We start from the raw sequence: 27,285 nt of genomic DNA, 5'->3' as shown, positions 1-27,285 counted from the left end.
TGCCCAAGACCATGGGAATCCACCCGTTACATCAGCGTGACCCAGATATGAGACCTGGAGTCGAAGGAAATAATTATGGAGCTTTAAAATTTGACTGTCCAGCTGGATTTTGGACTTGCATAGGCCCTGCAACCCCTTTGTTTTGGCAATTTCTTCAATTTGGAGTGGCTGTATTTACCCAATACTTGTACCTCCATTGTATATAGAAAGTAACTAGCTTGCTTTTGATTTTACAGGCCCATAGGCAGAAAGGATTTGTATTGTCTCAGGTGAAACTTTGGACTTTGTATTTTTGGGTTAATGCTGAAATGAGTTAAGGCTTTGGGAGACCATTGGGAAGGCATGATTGGTTTTGAAATGTGAGGATGAGAGATTTGGAGGAGCCAGAGGTGGAATTATATGGTTTGGCTGTGTCCCCATCCAAATCTCTACTTGCATTGTATCTCGCAGAATTCCCACGTGTTGTGGGAGGGACCCGGGGGAGGTATTTGAATCATGTGGGCTGGTCTTTCCTGTACTATTCTTGTGATACTGAATAAGTCTCACAATAAGTGAGAAGCTTCCTGAAGCCCTCACTAGAAGTGGATGCCATCACTATGCTTCATATAGTCTACAGGACAATGAGTTAAAAATACAAATATAAACTTCTTTTCTTTGTATTAAAATTACCCAGCCTCAAGTACTCCTATGGAAACTCAAAATCGACTAATACACTATCTCCTCTTTTATTACTTCGGTAAATCAACATCATGTTTGGGCAGAATGATTGTAAAAATCTTTTCATCAGTGTCCTTGCTTCCATTTTTCCCTGTTCACAGTCTATTCTTACTACTGAATCTAGAGTGATTCTGTTAAAACATGTTAGAGCATACCCTTCATCTGCTCAAAATATTCTATGATTTTAATTTGACTTATAAAAAAGTCATAGTATTGAAAATAACCTGAAAGAGCCTAAAAAGTATTCCCTCTCTCATTCCATTACTCGTCGGTTCTTATTTCCGTTTCCTCTTCATTCTTATCCCAAGCAACTCATTGATTTTCTTCATGCATACTGGGATACTCCTACTTTTGAGGTTTTTGCATTGCTGCTCTCTCAGCTTGAAATAATCTCTCCCCAGAACACCACACACTTCACTCTTTCTCCTCCTTTGGGTCTTTGTCAAAATATTATCTTCTCAGTAAAGCCCTTAATACCCACCTATTAAAAACTGAATCCCTACACTTCTGCAAACTTTTCAGTTTTATTTTTTCTGTAATTTTATTGTAATCTGATAACATAGATATTTTTACTTTATCTTTATTCATCTCGTCTCCAGTAAAAGAATACCATGAAATAGAAGTTTATTTTCCTTTTTTATTTACAATTATATCCGTGCTAAAAGCATTTCTGACATATAGGTAGCACAACATAAACACCTGTTAAATTAATGAATTAATGCACCTTCCTTAAAAAATAAAAAAATAGTTTGAAAGGACAATTCATCCCTTCAACAAATATTTATTGAACATCTTCTAAATTTTTAGGAATTCAGAATCTCTGCTTTTAAATGGAAATCTCGGTTTATGCTACATTCCTATACTCTACCATATTCTATTCAATAAAAATACATTAGCACTTTGTGGAATTTTTAACAATTTCAACAAAGAATAGAGTAATACTGAGGCTTAATAAGTATGCTCTCAGACTTAAGCAAAGATAACTTCTGTAAAGGGTTTTGGTTTTTGTCAAAAAGGGGCTAAAATTCACTTATGTAAATATAAGTGGTTGAAGAAAATAAACTAATATTCTAAAGATAAAATTATCTTGATGAGTAGTAGGCAAACAGAATTTGATGAGGGGACATTTCTCCATCTGTGTTTTGGGTGGAGTTAGCTTTGGCTTAGGGTAAAAGCAACAAAATTGTAGAGAACTCAAATACTTTTACTTCTGAAATCTTGAAATTCCTCAGCAGATGTGGAGGACCCTGTCATTAAAGGAAAAACAGTGATACTAATTGTCCTTGCTGCTCCTAACCCTTGAAATACTTTGGTGACACATTTTTCTAAGGGCAAAGTATAAAATTCTTAATCGGACTTAGAGAAGAATGCATGATCCAGCCACTGCTCACTGTTCTGAATTCATCTCTTCATCCTTCTTGTAATCAGTGCACTCTTAGTGAAAACGGTAACCCCAAATCTCCATGATCTTCTTTATGCTTTATCCCTGTCCTTGAATATGCTGTGGGATCTACCTGGAATGTTCCCCCACTTCTTAATCCTCTCTTTGCCTGGAGAACTCCTACTCATCCTCTTGTTCTCTGTCTAGATGTCACATTACCCTGTTTTCTCAAGATGCTGTGTGATTATTATTTCATACTAAACTTAACCCGAATACACACCTTAGTAATGTAAACGGGGGTTGCTTCTTTACATTTTCTCTTTCATTAGCATCCTGAAAGCAGAAACTGGATTTTGTTCACTTGACATATCCAGTATCAAGTACTGAGTGTAGCAAAAACTGCTGCTCCGTAAATGTGTATTAAGTTAAATGAATGCACCTTTCCCTTCTGCTTTCTCCTCTTTGTTACCATGAGAGTTTTTATATATACATATATAGGTATATGTAAAAAACACTAACATATACATGTTTATGTGTATATATGTATATAAATATTTATATATGTATATACATATTTATATATGTATACACATGTTTATGTATATATGTTTATATACACACACACATATACATATGCACACATATACATGAAATCTAAACTTAGTACTAGACACTAGGTATGCTAAGCGAACAAGCTCTGAGGGCTTCTGGGCTCTTCCTCTTTCCAGCCAGAGAGTGATAGCAGTTTTCTAATATTGGTAATCTCTGGTAAACCACCCATGTTTGCTTTCTCACCTAGATAACTGACACTTAAAAAAACTCAGCGTGATTTCTGTTTTTATGAGTGGACCCTGTCAATAGTTGCTTTTACATAGTTTACTCATATTCCACAATACAGGGCATTGCTTATAGTTTTCAGTGAATAAATATTTAATGCTGATTATGTAATAAATCATGACATGAGATAGATATATAAGATAAAAGACGAAGTAGTTCTGCTCTGGAGTCCTTTCTGTTTTTCAGAGCAAGCCTCAGCCCCTAACATTTCTTGCTTCCTCTGTGTTGATTGTATTTTCCGCCTGTGTTCACCTGGTTAACACCTACTGATTTATTCTAATATCAATTCAAGCACTTCCTCCTCAGACCGTGCCACACCCACAAGGGAGGCTTTTTATTTGCATCCTTTACAGTATTTTATACATGTCCATCGCATTAATTAGAACTGGTAATTATGTATTAACTTTTGAGAATATTTGGCTAACATCTGTTTCCTTCCCTAGAGTATATATTCTATAAAAGAAGGGTAGTGTTCTATTTACTCAATATTGTACCTCCAGATCACAGGACTGGCTTGATATCTAGCAAATATAAATTCTTGAATGAATGAAGAAATAAGTGAAGAAACATGAAGGATTTGCAGAATGCATGATTTTTAAGAAAACTAGATGCTAGGGTGAAAGTAAAGTAAATGATATGTATAAATTGGATTGAAAGGCAGGATTAAATTTGACATGTTCATGTGTATATATAATTCAATCAGTAGTGAGAAGTATTGAAGTGTTTTGATGGTGGGAATTAGTGAAATTCTATTTGCATTTCAACAAAATCAGTGATAATAGTTTCGATTATTCATTGCTGAGAATCTCATAAGAACACAAAGACTATGAAATGGAATCAAAATAAATTTCCACTTGCTTCTCAATTTAATCATAAAGAGCAAATAAATCACTTTTTACTGTTTGTTTGTAAATTTATTACTCTATTCATTTTACGCTCTATTGTTGACTTCACCTCAGCACCCCCCACCCCCACACTGTAGTTCATTAAACTGATGTCCTTAAGGAATTAACTGAAATGATTAGCAGAGTCCCTTTTCTGAGGTACATAAAACAGTAGTTGGACATTTTTTTAAATGTATGTTGTTTGGATTTTTCCAAAGGAATGTTACCATCTTTCATTTCTGTAGTTCTATTGTTCACAGAGGTTGGAACATAGAGAAAATGAGCATGTTAATTTCCTTAGTAACTTTGGACTTAGGATCTTGAACCATAATGTAACTTGTGTGTCTCTTCTGAAATAATAAAAGGAAAGATTTACAACATGTTTAACTAAAAAAAGGGAATAAACTACAATTCCATATGCTACTCTATGCCAATTAAATTAGAACATCTAAGATATTCATTTGTTAGTCTAAAGATTTTGAAAACAATAAATTGCTGTTACATTGTTCCAATGGCAAGCAGGGCCAACTGCATAATTTCCTAGGTAGGCCCAGTGCCAAATGTAGTGTGACACTCTTTGTTCAAAGATCAGAAAAAAACATTTGTAGTATGGTGTTTATTTTCTTTCTTGCATGGTAAATATATGCTATTTAATGTTGAACTCTCCTGGGCACAGGGATACTCGGTTTGTACAGACCATCACAGGCATACCCCGCAAATCCACACTTGGGGCAAGCACATCCTGATCTAAATTTCCCTATACCTCTGCTGAGTGCTTTGGGTTACAGTGGTCTTCAGGTATGAATGGAGAAGATGGTCACTAAGAACCTATTCTGGGTGGCAAATTGGTGTGAGGCAGAACCACACATATATACATATATAGGTATATCTGAAAGAAACTATATATTGGTATATGTAAAGAAACTAACATAAGCAGATGCCTTCAGCACATGCTCTGTTGTCCCATCAGACTTTGCTTACAAAACCAACACAAAGATAAAATTTTAAGCACTTCAAGATGGCCACTGGAGAACATTAAGCCCCAGGTATGAGGTCCCACTCAGAGTTCAGGGTCCTGTGTCACTCCACTGGTTATTTACCCATTAAGTCAGGCATCATGGTAAGTGTAAGATTACAGCCTCAACTCAACTAACAAGTCATTCTATGTAAGAAAGAGGACTGCCTAAGATCATCAATATAAGCCAGCCATGAGCTATACAAATTTGGATTTAAATGAATTCATCTTTACACATTTGAAAAAGTCTGACTCATTCAAGTTTATACATTTGCCAAAATGTGATTATTCCTTCAGTTTGCTAGTAATGGGTTTGACCACCAACAGTAGCATGCTACAAGATTATTCCTAGTGGCATTTCAGTGGCTTCGCCTCCAAAGCTCCAGATCAATTTGTACAATAAATTGGGAAAATGTGCTTATTTTTACCATGTACTCCCTAACATCCTTACACTTCCCTTGAGCATCCAAAGAGTGCTTTAGTGGAAAGTTTTTCAGTTCTACCTCAATAAATTACCTTGTTTCCAAACTGTCTCTTTCTCTTCTACACACCCTCATTAAAAAAATAAATTTCTAGTTCAGTTCCTACCTACTGTCAGATAACTCACTAAATAGAATTTATATCTCAATTTTATTTCAATCATTCACTTCTGAGAACACTAAGAGAAGCTCAGAATCTTACAAATTTTGACAATGGTGACTCTAAGACCCCTGCAATAAAGATTATGCCACTGACAGATGCTAATAATGCTCTATGAATAATATTAAAGAGGAAGAATCCAACTATATTCCCAGTGACACAAAATTACATAATAGAAGGACAATTTACTTCAGTGGTTAGTTTTATATCTTAAATATGTGCCTTTCTCTAAATAACCATGTGACCTTTGGCCTGAATTTTCTTTTTTGTAAAATGTGGTGATAGTTTAAAAGATTTATTCAAAATTGTCTTTTATTGGAAACATGGTATTTTGTTTATATCTCTGGGAAGACAAAAGGTATTTGGGAGAAGCAGAGAATCACACGGTGGGAATACTCCAACATCTTAACACCAAGACCACAAGTAGGTGAAAGAAGGTTGGTGAAAGAAGGACAAACATGAATGAGGAGTGTTTCTAGAAATGGGAAACATGATTTTTGGTACAACGCCATGGTGGTAATTTCTTAGCCTAGGGTTCATGTTAGACTTAAAATATGCCCCAAATTCTAAGCAAAGTACTGTGTTTATGTCAAATTATTTTATGATTCTACCAGATTAGCAGAAAAACCAGTAATCAAAATATGATTTTAAATGCCAATAACTTGTATGGTTCCCTAGAAGGAACTTCAGGGTCATATGAGGCAATACATATCTTATTCATTGCTTAGGAGCAGAAAATAGCCTGAAGCTGGTGAGTGAATAATTCATAGCAAGAGGTACAAGGTTGATGGGTTTATATTTTCATGGAAACAAATCTAGCTTTGAAAAGTTACTTTTTTAAGCAAATAAATATGTAATTGGTAGACTATATAGTAAAAAAAATTGGAGTCATTAGATCCTAAATTCTCCTGTCACGGAGCCACCAGAATTTGTGGACTTGTTAACTATCTGAGAATACATTCCCTAAAGCTTGTCTGATTCTCTGGAAGGATATTGGAATGTGTTCTGTTCTTTGGCAAAATTGCCAAATATACAAACCTTACCTTAGGAATTTTCCAATTCCTTTTTGATCTCCCAATAGGTTGCAAAAATTTTCACTTCTTTATATTCTTTTCATTCGGAAGTAAAAAGACATATTTCTGAAATATAACTTAGTTGAATGTTTTTAAATTTTAGAGTAAATGGTTGCAGTATTCCAAGGTTATGATGTTTTCCAGAAATACTTCATTAGTTTAAAGGTGCCTAAATTACATTATTATTGTATACTAACTTCCATAACAATGGATCCGTAAAATATCCCATATGTTGATATTATATGTATCCTCTATCTGTGTAAGGATTTTGATCAGTAAAGACAAAACGAATGAAGGTTTTGGTAGAATGTACAAGGCATGTGTTTTTAGGACTCTCAGTAAGTCACCCATTCTACTGATTGTTTGGGCCAATCTTCAGAAGGTGATTTGGCTGGGTGCGGTGGCTCATAGCTGTAATCCCAGCACTTTGGGAGGCTGAGGTGGATCACTTGAGGCCAGGAGTTCAAGACTAGCCTGCCAATATAGTGAAACCCCGTCTCTACTAAAAATACATAAAATTAGCCAGGCATGGGGACGCATGCCAGTAATGCCAGTTACTGAGGAGGCTGGGGCCCGAGAATCACTTGAACCCAGGTGGCTGTGGGGCAACAAAATGAAACTCGGTCTCAAAAAAAAAAAAAAAAAAAAAGAAGGTGATTTGATTTTCTGTATATTCTAGCACAGTAAAGTATGTGCTTATTTGTCAGACCTTTTTTTAATCGATGTAGAAAAATATCAAACTTCAGATCATAAACAGTAGTTGAAAGACAGGTCATTCATTTGTAATTTTTTTTGTTTGCTTAAATCATAAGATGCATTGTATAATTACAATTTTTTTAAAGTACTGAATTTCCCCATTCCTCCGTTTAGCATAGGAATGCTTAAATATGAAGAAAACAACAATTCTTGGAAGGATAATTTAATTATAGTACAGAACTAAGTTATGGAGGTATCAGCACAAAATACTATGTTCAGGTTCTTGGTAAAGTTCATGAGGTGAACTGATGACAATATAGGTGTTCAATAGTTGTGCTACTTTTTTTTCCTAAACTTAAGCCTAACCCTCATCCTAAGCCTATAGTGATGTGTTGATTAAATGACATGTAACACAGAGCAGCCTAAGTGGTATTTGAAATGAAACTGAGAAACTGTTTTTCTCCTTTAATCTTTTCTCTAGGCATTTGTATGTTTTCTAGGTTTCAAAACACTAGAGGATAAAAATTCTTAAATTTTACAAAACAGATAAAGTATGATTTGAAATTTTAAAAAAACCATACATTTCCTGGAACTTCTTAGTTTAAATGTATATACTGTTATATATTAGCAATATCCTGGAATTATCATACAATGAAGGGCCTTCATAGGCATCAAAATCCAATTATTAATAACACTTAGACTTAATATCCTTTAGTGAATTGTATGAACCAGAATTTAAAGTGTGCCTTCAATTCTATACATTATTTGACCAGAATAAGAATTGCCATTATGAAAACAGAGTGGATTTACCTAGCAAGCATGGGTTCCATATTTGTATACAGTTGAAAAGCTGCATAAGAGTGGGCATTTTGGGTAATTTTTTTTAAAAAAAGAACACATGTGGATGAATGTTTTACTTCAAATGCCATTATTTTCTTTCAGATGTGCTGAATCTGATCTTTGATACAGCGTCAAATTTCCTAACCTGTAATGCAGGGCATTTTTTTATATTAAATGGAAAAATGTGAATTAAAAATAAAATAAAACGTTATTTAATAAAATAAACCAGATACAAAATCTTGCCTTGTATTTACAGATAAATTTTAATGGAATATTTCATGGTCTAACACAAATATGAGACCCAATGACACTAAATCTTGTACAGCCTTTGGCTTACCCTGTGTAACAAAATCTGTTATTTAAAGTAGACTATAAAATACTTTGTGGTAAGTGAACTTCCAAAGACACAAAGAAAATCCTCCATAAATTTAAAAGCTTATCTGAAATCCTTATTGGCAGAAGCTTAGGTTGGATATATGATTAATTGCATTATCTTAGGTAGCTGAAATATATAATACTGGTTAGAGTGTGAAGGTTAAAAAAAATAGGTTTAGGTATTTTTGCTTCTGTTCCTACTCAACATTAGTAAACACACATAAGTGAATGTAAAATTACCTTTACAGAGTTTTAAAATTTTGGCATTCTCAAGCAAATTTCCCTAAGTCAGCAACACTTTTTTTGACCCTTAGTCATCACTTTACAAGGTTCGTATATTCCAAGGAATAACGATTAAATGTTGTACAAATAAGATAACATTTATTTTACTGATGCTTAATTTTTAAAACTTCCACTTAGAAATTTACAAAGAAAATGGGCATCATCTAAAACTAAAATGGATGGATAATGTATGCAGTTGAAAAAAAGGTATTCAAAATAATATGTTTGGCATAAAGAAGTATGTTTTGTACCATCGGTTTAATGACCTGTCACTGGAAAAAAGAAAGTTCCATCTTTCAATGTCTGTTTTCAAGGTTAAGAAAATGTACTAAATGAATAGACAATTCAGTAATGTCCAACAGATAACTAAAATTCAAATTTTATTTTTCCATATTTATCAGACAATTTTTTTCTGACAAGACTTTACTGAAAGATGAAGTGCAAATGGGAACCCTGTAAAAATGTTTATAAGAGTTGTACATGACATATTTTAAGCTCCGCTAAGTACACATTGAATACTTTGTAAGTATATAGGCATATCAACATGCAAGTGTCATGTACCAAATATTACAATATGCATTTTGTTTTTTGAAAATGTTAATGACAAGAGTAGATTGAATAACTGTGTTTCTCTATTTTCTGTGCTTATATGGTTAATTTGTTGGATCTTCTTTATAGCACAGAATTTATTTTTTATGCTGTCATAAATATACCCTTCCAAAAGTTATGAATTTCATGTCATATAAATAGCACATTTTATTTTTGAAGCTACATTACTGGGAACACCTGCGTTTCTGGATACCATTTTCAGAGATAAGTCTTTAAATTATTTTTAACATGGCAGACTTGTTCTAATGTTGGTTATGTTGAAATGTTTATGATAAAAATGGAGCTTTCTTGAGGGAATATTTTTTGGTTGAATGAAAAGCTAAACAACAAATTCACAAATATTGATGTGAATGCAATATGAAGAAAACAGGTCAGTAATATCAAATTCATAAATCCTTGGGTGATGACTTAACTGCGTCATTGAATCTACAATAAGTACAGTAAGTACAGTTAATAAATTTGTAAAAAGATTAAAATTGTGTACATTTATAAGGAGAAAGAGTACTAGCTTTGAAAAATTTCTAGATTATTTTTCTTTCTATTTATGAGATTTATTCAATACATTAAAAACACAGAGAAAAGCAAAAAGGATAGAGATATAACAATTCAGTTTACATTTCATACTTTTTTAACCAATTGGTGACCACTGCCTTCAAACATCAATATTTTATTGCGTATGATTTTCACTATCAGTAAATATAAAGAGAAAAGTGTCTACTAGTATCATGTACATGAAAAAGCATCTGAAGAAAGAAAGCATTTGAGGTTTGACAGTACTGTTTGTAAGCGTAATGTTGCATTTCATACCGCACTTAAAAGTCCATGTAGTTACTGCTGCTTTGACCCTGGATGTGGGAAAAGTGCTTAAGTGCTGAGCCCTGGTAGGTTTTTGTTTTGCCCCTGCAATCTTCAAATATCTTTTAACTTTTCTTCTTTTGGAATATACAGTATATTTCGTAGGGGAAAATAGTGTTTTTTTTTGTTTTTTTTGTTTTTTTTACATCTTTTTCACATTTGGGCCCATTCTCTCCAAAATAATCATACATTTCTTGACATATATATATAACTTGAGTTTCTTGAGTTATATATATATAACTTCTTGATATATATATGCATATAAAATATGTGAAGATCAACCAAATATTATTGATAACATAACCACATAACATAGAAACATCTTACTTTAAGCATATTTTAGAGATTAACCATTATAATTTGAGATATTCATGTTTTTATTTTTTCCTACAGAAGAATCTGTCATTTCTTTTAGGATAATTAAATTACATCATTGAAAAATTCTTAATATGTCTATGCAGACAAAATGAAGTGGGCATTTGTGGCAATACTGTGCATTATATGAGGATTATTTATTAATAAGGAGTAATTTTTAAAATACTTAAATTTGTCTCATGCAGATAATACTACTTGGTAAAATAATTCATATACATGATTTTTACTTAAAACACAGCATGAATTTATAAGAAATTGTTACATTTTAAAAATTAAATATCAGATTGGATCGCAAAGTGTTGCCATTTTAATTACTTTTAAAAATCAATACAATTATATTAACATTGAAATATTAAATAGGCAGGAGAAGGACTATTCTTATAAAGTTATAATATTTTGCCTTTAGGAAAAGCTAATGATAGAAAAGGAAAAACAAATGCAGATTCATACACCATAGAATACACTGAAGAACTTGGCTTTTGAGATTTCCCAGGGGGTGGGGAGTGCACTGTTATAATAGTTCCATAAGAATGCTTCCTGGGATATCTGGTAAATAATTATTTCCTCTATTTATATTGAAGTATCATAGCCCATGTTAAAAGTGAGAGGTAGAAGGATTATTGTAAGTATGCATGGCAGAGAACTTACCAGCTATATCCAATAACTATTGCATTCAATATTAATAATCTCAATACATAAAAATGCTGATGATTTGAGAACCCATTCTTATATGTTGTCCCCTTTAACTCTCTTTATTATCTTGCTACTTTCAATCCATTGCCTTTGGAAGGGTATGAGTGCAAAGGGCTTGTTTGGGGGTAGAATAGAGAGAGAAAGGGAAAAAATGAATAGAAAAAGATGTTTAAAAATTCCCATTAAGATATAGTGACTTTAACTATTAAAACTACCCTATGTTCTTTCATTGAATACATTTGTACTTATAACAAAAGTGCTACAATCTATGAAAACATGCACACATTTCAAACAAAATTGAAGAATTCCCAATTCAATGAGATATGAATCAAAATTTAAAACTCAGGTTATTTCTTTCTCTGCAATAACACCAAAAACTAATCCAAATAAAAATGTTACTGTGTCACATTAATAAGAAAAACTTAACTTGTCCTTGAATTAGTTGTATTTTTAATGAATGCTTTAGTATGTGAGAGGTGAAGATTAGCAACCTCTTGGATCTTGCTGAAGAATTCTTTAAAATCCCTTTGCATTAAGTATCCAGCAATAGAACTGCAGATATTGCACTGAGTATATTTCAATATTGCCAGTGTATATTTCAAAACAAATTCTATTATCTACACTAAGATTTCCTCTTTCCCAATATTCAAAATGCATATTATAATTACATGGGTTTCCAACATCCATACACAGCAAGTACAAGATACTTACATGTACGTACACTGTAGTTACCTATATTTTGCATAGTTTTTAGTGTGTACTTTGTGCCACTTAATAAAAAGCATTACTCAACAGTAATTCTCATTAGGTGTTTCATTTATTTGGCTGTGATTACTGCTTTTTTTTGTTTTGTATTGTTTTATCAGAAATTACCATTTGCAAAGGGAAATAATATTGGGCAATTTTAGAGACTCTAAGTAATTAGCAATACCATGGGAAAGTTGTGGTAAGACATGAGGTTTTGCATTTTCTCCACAATTAAAAAGCATAATGTAAAATTTAATATTTGTTGTCCACTAAACTATCTTGATGTCCAAAGAAAAACAAAAGGCATTTGAAATGTTCCCCTTGGTAACACTTTGCAATAAGTGGCACTAAATTACACGATAACTGCTATGTTACATGGAAGAGCCATCACTGTCAAACAGCTGCTATACATGTGCCTATATGGAATCTCAATGCTGTTACAATCATGAGTACATAATTACAAATGAGCCTGTACTTTTGATTGAGATATTTATATTTTTACAAAGAAATAAAAATAAATGAGGTGTTAGTTTCTTTGCCATATTTAGGAAAGTTAGTTTTCTTTCTCTATTTGTTATTTTAATTGTGGAGTTTCAATGAAAGATTAAGCATCTTGAATCAATATGAGATCATCCAGTTTCTAGATTAAACTCCAATATCAGGTTCCTTAAACTGCTTCTTGGATTCTCTGGTAAAAGAAAACAAGTTGAAATTTCTCTCTCTTTTCGATTTCTCTTTCTCTCTTATACACACACATATACACACACACAAACACGCACACCATCGGTACTCTGCTCATGCGCTCTGTCTTTAATCTTGCACTCACAAACATTTCTTTTTCCTCCTACTTTTGATAATAATCCTATCTAGAACACGCAAAAATGGAAAATAAAAAAGAAAAGAAAAGTAAAATGCTGCTTAGACTTGATTTTGATGGAGGACAATCAATTTACACTGTAAACAGTACACTGGCAGAGAATAGCTACTTTTGGTAAAGAATAATGCTCCATATTCTACTAAGGGTGTGTGTGTGTGCACACTGCTTCCATTGAGTTCCCTACCTACTGTGCTCACTTAGAAGAGACAGAAATTGACTCTATGTGCACACAAGTGTGCATGTTCCAGACAATAAGATTGACATCATTCTCATTTAGAAATATTATGTCATTATTTTCTGACTTGTTGGAATAGAAATGAGCATAATTTTTAAAATTTATTTTTTGTTTGGTTGAAAATTAAATAATTTTTAAAGGTATGAAAATATGACTTCATTGATATTGTTTTCTCTAGTTCAGAACATGGTGTCTCATTTAAATTAAACTATATTTAACAGGCAAACATTTAATTAGATCCCACAAATTATAATATACCAGCATTTATAACTAGTATAATAATCTAGTTGTTTTAGCTAACTGGTTTTATAAGAGTTCTAATGAGATTTTATATTACTCTGAAGGGTTAAAAGAGTCAAAAATCATGAAATGCAACCAATTTTGGATTTCTAATTTTACAGTGCTATAAATAATGATTGAGTTATTTAGGCAACAATTTAGTTGTTGGAGCCAAGTAGAATATAGATGAAATGAAGAGGGATGTAAATACGGCATCAATGAAGAGTAGCAATTTTGTAAGTGCATCCTGAAATTAGGTTTTAAATAGTAATTGATGATGCAGTTTATACAACTTACTTCTGTAATAAGAACCTTTCCATTTGGTACTAACAGGATGAATTTTGCTTTGTGGAGTCTTTCTAAAGATTATGCATTGAAAGATATGAACAGTTTATAAACCTATTCTAGTTTCAATGTGTCTAGTAGCACCTACCTGATTCTCTCAAACTACCATACTATATTAACATATTATTGCATTTTTCCACAGATGGTATGGAGTGAACTGTAAAAACAAGCATGCAATCACATCAATGCAGACTTATTTCCTTAAAATGTCATACTGTATATGATTTATTATGTTAACACTCAACCACATCATATTATTTATGTTCTGTATATTCTGAAAAAGTGCTGCTTGACTGACATTGTCCTTTTTCTTTTATAAGAAATCAACAAGATAAATGCTTCAACAATCAAAAAAAACTTTAAAATTCTAACATTTTCCTTAAAAGATTTATACTTTTTTGATAAATAATCAAAGATACAGCACCCTTGTCTTTCATTTGATATTAATACATGATGTTGCACTCAACCATTCTTATTCCCCAAAAATATATTCCACAATACTATTTTTAAAACCATAGGCCATCATGCGTCAGACATCACAAGTATAGCTACCATATTGTCATATTTGTTTTCTTCTTAAAGGTGCAATGCTTGTAAATGGGATTTTTTAAAATCTAACTGGAGTTTTATTCTTTAGCATATAATAAGTTTAATGAGAACTAATCTAACAATATTTTATTTTACTAGAAGAAATAATAAGACTTTAGATTAACTGTGTCATATTTAAGAATACAGCATTTCTTAATGGTTAAACACGCCAAAATTTTAAAATAATCCAGAGAAAGAGACTTTCACTTTGGAGTTAAAAGCATGGCAGAAATTCTCTATCACTGTTTCATCAGTTTGTACCTCACAAAATGCATAGACAGGAATTTAATATAAAGAATTATTTCATTTATACAGAAAACATATCTTAAACACTTCTTTTTGGCAAACCAACATAGGTAAGCAGCTCTGGAACTGCAAAATGAAAATTTGTAAATTTTTAGCAAACTAAAATTTATTTTTAGGTTATTATTCAACTGTGGTTGTAATTTAAAACCTGAGGCTGTGCACTGGTTGTTAGCTTAAAATTACCTTTCCTTATAACATTGTGCTTCCATTGTATAACAAATAAAAATTAACAAGAACTAGAAAAATTTGTTGTTGAACAGTGCTAGGACATACAGACAAAAATACTAATACATGTTATCTACTTATAATATTGGTTTAAGTAATATCTAAAGGGATATAATGGACGTTAGAAAATGCTTACTTATGACTGAATTACATACAGCCAAAAAAGTTAAATATGTATCAAATAATGTTTAATTGGATTTATTATATGCACTATATACAGATACTAAAATGTCTGAAAATTGTGCCCTATGGATACTTCAATATTGTTTAGGCAGGTGAATCTTTATGAAGCAAATAAATTATAGAATCAAATTAGAGAAATGAATTAAATCTTTGTGATTCAAAAAGCAGTAAATCATTTGGAATAATTTATTGGTAAATGAAGCTACAATATCCTAATAGTAAGATCTATATAATTATAGAAAATACCATGTCATGATTGCAATTCGTACACATGGCTCCTGTATCAAATACTATATTTCAATAGCAAATCGATACAACTTTACCAGTATAATCTCCAACATTCCCAAAAACTACACTATAGTGTTTTTTTTTAATTTTATGTTTTCTAGGACATATGTTTCCAAAGCATGTTGTCTTTGAAGACAGACATGTAGAAAACATTAATTGTAAACCTCTAACCTTCACTTATTCTTAAGTACATTATGTCCTTCCCTAATCCTGTTACTTGTGAAAGCTGTCTAATGGCAAACTGATAAGGTCTATGACTTAAAGGGGAAAAATGGGGGAAAAAAACTCTGCATACATTTTTTAATGTATAAAAACCACTCAATATCATGATCCAAGGAGATGATTAACATTGTTAAGGCTGTATATTCAAGCACTGTATGTTAAAAGAGCAATGGTGTGAAATTTAGGCAGTAAGAAATGTCCTGCATTATGGATGGTACAGTAATTAAAGAATGATGCTTTCAACAGCTGATTGTTGGTATACACTGGCTACTGATAGCAGTACAGTATGGGAGTTAATAAGGGTAGCAGACGATGGTAGAAATGACTTCTGAAAGATGATAGCCAGTTTTCTCCAGCATTCAGCCTGGTAGTAAAACTCAGAATCTTGGCCTGCATCTTAAATGAAATACTCTTTTTTCTCTTCAGCATTGACTTGGCTGCCTTCAGCATTGATAATGGCTGTATCAGCATCTGGTGCATCTTCAGCTCCTTTAGCTTCATTTGTTAAATACGTTCCTGCATATATTGGAAGAAAAATATGTTAGCTCTGTGAGACTGGTAAAATACCCAGCATTAAAGCTACATTATTTAGGAAGAAACTTTTGCCAGATTTTTGAGACCTAATATGCTACCCGATTGACTCTTCTAAAGTTGCACTGTTTTCTTACCGTTCTCATGTACGCTGCAGGTGAAGTTATGGCTTGATTTACTACAGGCAAGAGCCAAACTGAAATGGGTAATAAGTAATTGTGACTTCTTTAATGATGGATAAAATCAATGTGAACCTTATAGCTGTAGCAAACAGGGTCTTTTGTTAAGATTTTTTTTTTTTTTTTTTTTTTTTCTGAGACGGAGTCTCGCTCTCTCGCCCAGGCTGGAGTGCAGTGGCGCGATCTCAGCTCACCGCAAGCTCCGCCTCCCGGGTTCAAGCAATTCTCCTGCCTCAGCCTCCCGAGTAGCTGGGACTACATTTTGTTAAGATCTTAAAAATGGCCATGTCAAACTTGTCACCGTTTCTTTTGGTAAACTTCTTTAAAAGTAGGTTATAGCAATAAAGTGGTACCTGGCCCGTTGCACAATATATATTTTCCTCACTAAATATGGCTACACAGATGTTCACAAACTGACAAAAACATCAACCAAATAGTTATAGTTGGATTTCAGTTCTAGATATAAATTACAAACTTTCTTCCATATTTTTTCTATGTTTCTGAGCCAGTGGCTTACTCTATGACATCTGGCCATTGGCTAAACATTATTTTGCTAAGCCAATCCAACTTTAAATTTAAGTAAAATAATTAAGAATTCGCTGAAATAATTTAGCATTTCTCTCTATCTCCCTATTCTACACACGTACAGAAACATATATGCACTGATATCATATTTTATAATGAAGTTAGTCTAGAATATTTTGCCCACATTGTGTACTCTGACTAAATATAACGTACCTTTATGCCTTGCCAGATATCGACCAAGCAGAAAGATAGAACACAGCGTGACAAATACAACTACGGCCACTATTCCTCCTATGAGAGCATGGTCAGGGCCATTCTGGCCAGCCAAAGCATTAGGATCTGGAAAAGACAGGAAAATATTGTTCTATTTAATGTGTTATTTAGTCATAGAATACATAACTGCATTGGAATGAGTTATTTTGAAAATTAACACAATTTCTGTTAAATAATACATTAACGTGTATTACACCAGTCATCCTGTGAACAAATACAATATACAAGGTATCTGGGGATATAACATTTGATATATCAATCACTATTGCCATTGAGCTTACATTTTAAGGAAAAGATTGGATAAGCAAATATACATATATAATTTTGTATAGCTATAGGCCTTTCCTTCCTCCTCACCTCCATCTGAAAATATGTGTGTGTATGTCTGTATATTTCTTTGGTGTGAGTAACAAAACTATACTGTTATCAAGTTAAAATAATGTCATGAGAAAGCCTGGGGATGAAAATGATAATTTGAGACTTATCATTATATAAATGTTATTACAGCTATGGAAATTGACTAATTCACCCATTGGTGTCTAGATGGAGAAAATAAGAGGTCTGAGAACTGACCACTGGAAACTTCCATATTTAAAATTCAGGAAGAGGAAGAACTTCCAGTTGTGCAGACTGAAAAGGAGAGAACATTCAGAGAGGAAGCAATATTGGAGACAACACTGAGGTTGATCAAAGGGAAGAATGTATTTTGGTGGGAAAGCAGGGGTTGAGACTGTTAAATGCTGTTGATAGAGGAAGATGAATACTCAGCATCAAGATTTAGATGCCGGTGGAACTTGTGATTCTAGAGAAAGTGATTGGAAAGAGACAAATTAATAATATGCTTTCATGTTCTGCATTTACTAGGATTTTACAGGCAAGAGATCAGCCCAGAAAAGGATGGCCAGTTTTCAAGAAGAAATGAAAAGGTCATTTTAATGATCGCCATTCTAACTGGTGTGAGATGGTATATCATTGTGGTTTTGATTTGCATTTCTCTGATGGCCAGTGATGATGAGCATTTTTTCATTGTGGAAGACAGTGTGGCGATTCCTCAGGGATCTAGAACTAGAAATACCATTTGACCCAGCCATCCCATTACTGGGTATATACCCAAAGGAATATAAATCATGCTGCTATAAAGACACGTGCACACACGTTTATTGTGGCACTACTCACAATAGCAAAGACTTGGATCCAACCCAAATGTCCAACAATGATAGACTGGATTAAGAAAATGTGGCACATATACACCATGGAATACTATGCAGTCATAAAAAAGGATGAGTCCATGTCCTTTGTAGGGACATGGATGAAGCTGGAAACCATCATTCTCAGCAAACTATCGCAAGGACAAAAAACCAAACACTGCATGTTCTCACTCATAGGTGGGAATGAACAATGAGAACACTTGTGCACAGGAAGGGGAACATCACACACCTGGGCCTGTCGTGGGGTGGGGGAAGGGGGGAGGGATAGCATTAGGAGATATACTTAATGTAAATGACGAGTTACTGGGGGCAGCACACCAACATGGTGCATGTATACATATGTAACAAACCTGCACGTTGTGCACATGTACCCTAGAACTTAAAGTATAATAAAAAATGTATATATATATATATATATATATATATTTAAAAAAAAGAAGTGAAAAGGTCAAAAGAATACCCAGACATTTGGGCACTCAAAAGTTTGGAAAATTAGCTCTTTATAGAAGGATAAAACTGAGTGAAGACCTGGGCAATAAAATCCACTAAGACTCAGCCCTATGACAAAGATCAGATTGAGTGTACTTCCTGCTCTCCCAGGTTCATTGTTGCAGATAGCCTCAGGATAGCTATTTATAATTTACAGATCTATTTAAGGGAGAGTGAAAGTAAAGAAATAAATTAGGCTTGGCAAGAATGCCTTCAAAAACTAGAGCTGGATTATAGGAACATTAATCTGACAAATAGATTGTGAGTCTTCTGTATTTTTAATGTAACTGCTGTGTCAAAGGATCACATGTCTAGATAGAAAAAAAAGTCTGACTGTTTGAAACTTCAAACAACGTCTAGACACCTAAACTTGCTGAATGCAAAATGTGGACTATAAAAGCTATGTATCCCCGATGGAGGACATACTCCCCGACACCTACTTCAATTATGTCATGGACTATGACTAACTAGGTTGAACTCAACAGAAGGTAGAATTTGGGAAAGCAAAAAAGAATGAATAGAGGAGAATCCAGGTTCTTCAGGGAACAACAAACCTTGTCAAGACAGAGGGGACTTGTAATGCCAGCCTGGCATGTTTTTATAATTGCTACAGATCCCTGATTACCCTGTGTATACCATTCTTGGTTTAATTCCACTGGGAGTATTTATTATCATGAAGTACTTCTCCTCTATCACGTGTATTGTGTATGCGATGGAGAGGAGAATTAATAACTTGTCTTCTTTTCACTTCTTTTCACCAGATATGGTGAAGAGAATTGTGCATATCTGCGGATCTTCAGCTTTGAGTTGGATACCTTGGTTTGATGGAACTTTACGTTGTTTCTTTAGATGGGATGTGGTAGTGGTTTGTGTAAAGGAAAAGAGGTGAAAAAATATTTGGTGATCAGAAGGGTATATTGGGGCAGAGATTTCTAGCTGATAACAAACATCTTCTTTGCTTTCAGTTATTAGAACTAGGCATTTTCCAGTCTCTGTTACAGTTGATTAAACAAAGTGATTTGTATTCTAGACAACTAAATGAAGGCTCAGCGGATAAAAATACCTCACACATGTAAGCCTCCTGGGTGATCTCAGGAGATGAAAGTTGAAGATAAGAGAGTCAAAGTAGTAAGTAAAGCCATTGGTCACTAAATCTCTGCCTGAAAAAAAAATTAACAATACACACTATGTTTCGTTTTATGTTTTGCCCAGGCTGGAGTTCAGTGAGTGGCATGATCTCAGCTCACTGCAACCTCCACCTCCCAGGTACAAGCGATTCTACTGCCTCAGCCTTCCAAGTAGCTGGGATTACAGGTGCTCGCTACCATAGCTAATTAGCCTCGGCTAATTTTTGTATTTTTTTAGTAGAGACAGGGTTACACCATGTTGGCCAGGCTAGTCTTGAATTCCCGACCTCAAGAAATCCACCCACCTAGGCCTCCCAAAGTGCTGGGATTACAGGTGTGAGCCACTGCACCCAGCCTAACAATACACCTTTGAAATGCCTGTTGCGGGTCGGGGTGAGGGGGTGGGGGAAGCTTTACTTTAAAAACATTAAACGTTAAAATTAAAGTTACTAGTTAATTTTAGCTCTCTAATATCTATTTCTTGTATTTCCCTACATTTCTATCATTGCCCATAAATCTCCAAAAATGAGGAAAAAATAAACCTGTCATATTTCTGAATTCTCTATTTGTATTACTTGAAATATCCTTTGGAATCAGTTCAAAAATCCACCTCTTGCTCAAGTTTTCATAAACAGACAGTCATAAATCATATCCATTTTATTTGCTGAATATCTTGCAGAACTGGGCAGTCTTTTAGAGAACTTAGAAATCATTTTTGTTCATACATCTCTGCACCTGTCTTTCTTGCTGAAGGTAAATTCTAAAAAGTATTTCTGGATCAATGGTATAAATATTTTGTAAAGGCTTTTGATAAATATTGTCAATGTACATTGCCAAAAAATTGTACAAATTCAACACCCCCCCCCCCACCAACATCAACAGTACCTGAGGGATTCTTTTCTCCATATTGCATTAACATCAAAATATAATTTTAAAATATTTGGCCATTCTGATGTGGAAAAGTAACATCTAAATTTAAATGTTTTGGATTAATGAAATTACAGGTTAGCATAATAATGTCTAAATATTTTCAGCTATTTTAATTCATTACTTTGAAATGCCTGCCTGTCTATGCAATTTGCCCATTTTTCTATTTAAATTTTGCTTTAACAGCTGTCTTTAAAGATTAACAATTTTTAGCAAGTTCTCTTTATTTTTCACTTTTGGTATTTTCAGATAGATTAGCCTTACAACTTTATGTAATCAAATCCATTAAATTATTATGTTATGACACGTGGCTTGTGGGTCATAGAATAAAAAACACTTTTGCAATAAGATTATATGCATACAAATCTTTATTGTCATCTAACCCTTTTGTTATTATACCTTAATCCTTCTAAAATGTATTGTGGTCTATGATTTGAGGCTAAAGTGTTAAAATATAACTTCTGTTTTTATAGCCAGCTGTCCCCCACACAATTTCTTTAATCAATAATTTTATGTAACTTACCATAAAATAATTGTCTATATATTTTATATGTTTCTGCACATTCTAGTCTATATGAGTGATCTGTATGCCCAATATTACACCAGTATTATGGTCTTAAAAATCAGTTGAAGGACTTCTAAAAACACCCCCTATCAAGTTCAGAAAAATTTTGGAAGACTCAAAACATAACAGATTATTTATTGGGATTTATAAACTTATAAATACATTTTGCTTTATATAGTGTATTATCCAGAATCAGCATGAGTCTTTAACAATTCAAACATTCAGTGTCTTTTAATAAGTTGTGTAGTTTTCTGGTATTGGGTCATATGTTTGCATTAATGTTATTTTCTGTGCTTAAACAAAATTTTTAATCATTGAAAATGTTTAAATATTAAGACATTAAAAATATTCAAAGCTGTTATTATTATTATTATTATTATTATTATTGAGACATAGCCTTGCTCTGTAGCCCAGTCTGGAGTGCAGTGGCGCGATCTTGACTCACTGCAACCTCCACCTCCCAGGTTCAAATGATTCTCCTGCCTCAGCCTCCTGAGCAGCTGGGACTACAGACGCGCACCACCACACCCGGCTAATTTCTGTATTTTCAGTAGAGATGAGGTTTCACCATATTGGTGAGGCTGGCCTTGAACTCCTGACCTCGTGATCCACCCGCCTCAGCCTCCAAAAGTGCTGGGATTACAGGCGTGAGTCACCGCATCCGGCCATTATTATTTTTTAATTAAATTGTATGCTTTCTGTATTAGTCTGTTATCATGCTGCTAATAAAGCCATACCTGTGGACTGGGTAATTTATAAGGAAAAAGAGGTTTAAGGAACTCAGAGTTCCTGTCTCAAAAATAAATAAATAAATAATCTTTACATATCCTTGTATTTTCTTTTCTCATTTTTCATCTTACTATTGGGATGACTTGAACAAAGACTCTCTGTTCTGATGCTGATGGTATTTCTTGCTCATTCTTAATGCAGTAGATCAATTCAGGTACAGCTATCTTTGCAACTGAAATATGAATTATATGACATCTGTACCTAGTGAATGGAATGGAGTTAGTGTCTTAGGATATAGATCACTATTAGGGAAAGGTTTCATTGATGTATTTAATTTTTTTTTGCCTGTAACCTTCATTCTTACAGTAGAATCTCAGATTATATATGCAGGCCATTTTCTCTTTCCTTTTTTTTTGACATTAAAACGATTTGACCTGTTAAAATTTGTTGTAGATCAATTTAAATTTATCATGTTCATTATTGTTTTCAGTTTGTTTCCGATACATTCAGAGATAGATTAACATAACTTTTGAAGAAATTAATTTATAACATATTTATTTGATCCTATTCATTCTTATAATCTGTGAAGGAAATACTTCAACTTCCATCTTTCATTTCATTGACAAAGTAAATCAACATATTTTCATAGGATTTTAAGGTTTTAAAGATAATATGGATATGAAAAAAAGTTACTTTATATGTCTACAAGTAAGTGTATTTTTTAAGAAGTAATATTTTTGGCTATGCTTTTTTTTTAAATCCCCATAACTGTTAGAACTAAGAGCCTCTCCTTAAGTTTTTATTCTTAGCAACTAAAACAAATGTTTGGGATTGAGGATAAATATTACCTGAATGATGCAGGAAGAGTACATAATTTAAATGGCTAAATTTCAATGGAAATTTCTCATATTTCCTCTCACATCTACCTCCTATTTCATAGCAATAAAAAGACGAAGTAAAGCTTTCTGAAATTTCTTAACAGAGAGCTGTGTCTACATTGTTATTCAAATAAATATATCATGTATTGTTAAAGATCATTTTTCATTCTCAAGCATTAGCCCATGATTTGTTGGCATTAGCCTGTTAATGTTGGAGTAAATTTCAGGAGATGTGATAATACATTAGTAATCTCTTTTACCTGACAATGCAGAAAACACAAAAGATATTGTAAACATAAAACTTTCTGAACTTAACAACTTTCATTTAGAGTTATTTGATGCTTAGTAAAGACTCCAAACAGAAAATTATGTCAAATTATAATACCTAAGTTCAGTAATTTTAAATATTTACAAGTGAAAAATAACACTAATTTATAGTTTTACTTAAAATCTTAATATGGAGAAATCCTAAATAATGTAATTCTATCTCTGAAATCATTGCTGGGGTTTCTATCGAGGGTCTAGTCTATTGTGTTTTCTGTTCTTAAAATACAAGGTACAAACTCAAATATGAAGAATTTCTGGCCTTTTAAGATAACAGTATGTAGAAAATATGAATGCAAGTAGCTTTTCATTCTACTGTTGGAATTCTTTTTTTTTTTTTTTTAAGACGGAGTCTCGCTCTGTCACCCAGGCTGAAATGCAGGGGTACAATCTCAGCTCTCTGCAACCTCCGCCTCCTGGGTTCAAGCTATTCTCCTGCCTCAGCCACCCAAGTAGCTGAGATTATAGGCGTGCATCACCATGCCAGGCTAATTTTGGTATTTTTAGTGGAGACAGGGTTTCACCATGTTGACCAGGCTGGTCTTGAACTCCTGACTTCAGGTGATCCACCTGCTTAGGCCTCCCAAAGTGCTAGGATTACAGGTGTGAGCCACTGCATCTGACCATGTAAAATTTTTTTATAAAAAATACTTTATTAAGTTATTATATTTGATTTTCAGTTATAAATATAATGGTAGGAAATAATTAAAATGTAAATAATTTTTAAAAAATATTTTAAAATTAAGTTCCAAGGACATTTTTATACAAAGAAAGTGATTATTATTCAATTGTTATTATATATTAAAATAAATATGTTTTCAAAGTCAAATTTTGATTAACAGAAAACTCAGTGAAAATTTTTCAAGTGGAAGACACTGCTTACAAACTCTGGATTTACAAATTGTTTACACCAAGCCTTAAACCATTTACTGCTATCTGTGTGACACAGGTCAGGTTTTTTAGCCTTCTCATCTTTAGAATGTGAATACTTATTTCCCAGCATTGTCAGTGACTAAATGTATCAATACTCTGAAATGGCTTAGAAGAATGTCTGACACAAAGGAAGCACTATCCAAATGTTAGTTTTATGAGGAAAAAAAAAAAAAGAGAGTTGGAAAGTATAAGCTGCCATGTGGAAAAATATAGGTTTCCTTTTTCAGCCTTTTAAAAGACTCATTCAGGACTTTTAATTTACTCCATGTGAAAACTGTGAACCATTGTAAGTGTCTATTTGAAAGATTAGGGAAAATATTAATACAGAAAGATTTGTATAACATGAGATTAGATGGAAAAAGAATCTGGTGGCAGTCTGATGGGTGAGGATTAAATAAGAGAATAATTTGTTGAGTATTTAATCTGTGTCAGGCTCTATGTAATATATTGCAATTTTTTTCAATGTATGTAAAGTGTGTACTCAGAAAAATCATAGTTATCTCGAAACAGCTTGCTTAAACTAGTTTTGAAATAATCTTGGAAAAGCTTTAAAATTAACTATGGAAGTCAGTTTTTAGTATGGCTAAGATGACTCCTATTTTGGGAACGAGAGCTGGTTGAGGTCATTTATAGCATTTTATTTTTCCGCATAGTCTGTATTCCTTTTTTTTCTATCATGATGGAGAATCCAATGCCCATCCATGCTAAATAATCTCCTGTTATTTATGCTTCTTCATCCTGTAAGACATACTTCTTTCCCTCTGGGCATGCAAATTCTGAACAACAGTGATCAGTCTCTCTATGTCAATTATCCTTGAATTATTTAATCCAGGAGTTTACTCCTCCAGATTAATTCACTTGTTTAAGTTTTATCTTCCCCCAAAGATATGTTTTCTTGAAGATAAAGGTTGTTTCTTACACTTGTAATATAGTCGTAACAGCACTTTTACACAGTTCTTAAAGCTAAGCAAATTGAGTGAATGAATAATATTAAATTCTTATGCTAAATTCCAAACAGATTGTTTTTTATATGCCAATTTACTGTGCTGAGCAACGGATCACTGCCCCTTCATAATACTAAATTATAATAAAACTGTTACTATCAAGTATAAATGACTCATCCAGATATGTACTTAATTACTGCTTTTTATAAGTTGATTCTAACATTAAATTAGAATTTTTTCCATATACTTAAGGGCCCACTTCCCCCTATTTAAAAAGAATAATTCTTCAGAAAGAGGGGCACTATGGTACAACATTAGAAACAGTTATACATAATTTGTGGGAAAAAATAAACTGTTCTTTGACATTAGCAAAGTCCCTGGAGAGAAATGCATCACTACACTTACTCAAGGGCCATCTATTATGTCCTAATTTTATGTACAATTACTGTTTCTGACAAAAACCCTTAAGAATACTAAGAGATAGAAAACATGAAAATATATAATTCTTCATATTTGTGCAGTGATTTACACATAGTTTTAACTATATGTAATATGTGTAGAAACTTTGAGTTTTAAATTAAGGCTACATCATACAACAGATATTCAATGACGGGTTAAAGCAAATCCAAGCAAACACAAAACTTAATCTTTCCTCTCAGAATGTATTTAGTGTAACATAAATTTATTTTCCCATGAAGCTCATAAAAAACAAATGGCCCCGCATGTTTATATCTGTAAGAGTACATAAGTTTCCTATTCACAACGTTTTGGGCCATACTAATTATAAAATCACCATTTTCTTTGTTTTAGTTTGGTTTGTTTTTAGTGTTCCAAGGCTGTTTAGCTTAGAGATACAATCAATTTACAAACTCTTTCAGTAAGTACAATGTGATTATCAGGAATGCAGAAGGAAACTGTTGCCACTCCGTGCACTAATTTCATGCACTGGACTGCAGCTTCCCTCCTGGGAAGATTGTCCCCTTTCGTGATCTGATCTGCTCATCCTTTCTTCATTATTTACAGACATCCTAATTATTTCACAATCAATTTTATTAATCTATACTTATACATGATCAATAATGTGCTGGGCACAAATAAAATATGTCCTTGAAAAAGATACCCTGTTTGTTCTTGAGAACAAAAATTAAATGGAAAAATGGAAAATGTATCCGAACATGGTATTTCTATTTTTGGAAAAAGTAAGTTCTAGCATAGTTCTCTTCCTTTCAGTGATCTTTTTTGCTGGTGAATGCAGGCTAGTATTTCCTTGACTATTTCAAGTGAGGAAATGTTTTAGCTCTGAAGAATCTGAACAACTCCAGAGAGTACTCTCAACCAGCAGAGCAGTGCAGCTATTAGAACTAAGGGTCCTTCACAAAATGCTTCACCTCCTTTCTCACTGACATTCATAAAGTGAGAGAACTTTCCATGAGGAGATTACCTGTGTGATAACAGGAGGAAGGTGAAAGAAAAGGATGTTTTTAAAGGCTATCTAGGTGATCAAATGGAAAATAAAATAAGTTTTTGGATTGCCATGGATTACCATGGGGCCATTTGCTGCTGAGAAAAGTCAGCTAAGTTATCCATTGGGCATATAACATAGAGTCTAATTTTCCTTCATAAAATAGTAGTCTCTTTTTAAGCTCAGAGATCTCAAATAGTATTTCACTCTAGTTTCCATGTGACCAGTGTAGAGTTTCAGTTTCTCCATTTATAAATGAGAATAGGTACCTGCTCTGCTTTTCTCAAAACAGTCATTGTTAAAAAATCAGTTTATAATGAATCTGCTAAGGTCTGAATGTTTGTGTCCCTCCAAAATTCATGTGTTGAAATCTTAATCACTAACGTGATGATATTAGGAGGTGGAGCCTTTGGAAGGTGATTAGGTCCTGAGAGTTCTTCCCTCATTAATGGAATTAGTGCCCTAAAATAAAATATTAGCCAGGCATGGTGGCATGCCCTTGTAATCTCAGCTACTCAGGAGGCTGAGGCAGGAGAATCTCTGGAACCCAGGAGGCAGAGTTTGCAGTGAGCTGAGATCGCGCTACTGCACTCCAGCCAGGGTGACAGAGCAAGAATCCCTCTAA

At 33.3% G+C, this 27,285-nt stretch overlaps 1 protein-coding gene across 4 annotated transcripts in view; it reads right to left on the bottom strand.

The window, feature by feature from the left end:
• Nucleotides 1–8,326: 8,326 nt before the first annotated feature.
• Nucleotides 8,327–27,285, bottom strand: part of CADM2 (cell adhesion molecule 2) — a 1,117,362-nt gene continuing 1,098,403 nt past the window's right edge. For all 4 annotated transcript variants that reach the window (XM_016941509.4, XM_063806909.1, XM_016941510.4 and 1 more), the window contains 2 exons: nucleotides 17,015–17,140; nucleotides 8,327–16,082 (listed from right to left, as the gene is read on the bottom strand). In XM_016941509.4, the coding sequence (XP_016796998.2) occupies nucleotides 15,964–16,082; nucleotides 17,015–17,140 (245 nt within the window). In that variant the 3' untranslated portion in view covers nucleotides 8,327–15,963. The remainder of the gene's footprint in view (nucleotides 16,083–17,014; nucleotides 17,141–27,285) is intronic.

The sequence above is a fragment of the Pan troglodytes genome, chromosome 2 (genome assembly GCF_028858775.2).
Source record: "Pan troglodytes isolate AG18354 chromosome 2, NHGRI_mPanTro3-v2.0_pri, whole genome shotgun sequence".
NCBI lineage: Eukaryota > Metazoa > Chordata > Mammalia > Primates > Hominidae > Pan > Pan troglodytes.
The sequence above is the reverse complement of the archived record's forward strand: the minus strand, read 5'-3'. Positions and strand labels throughout refer to the sequence as shown.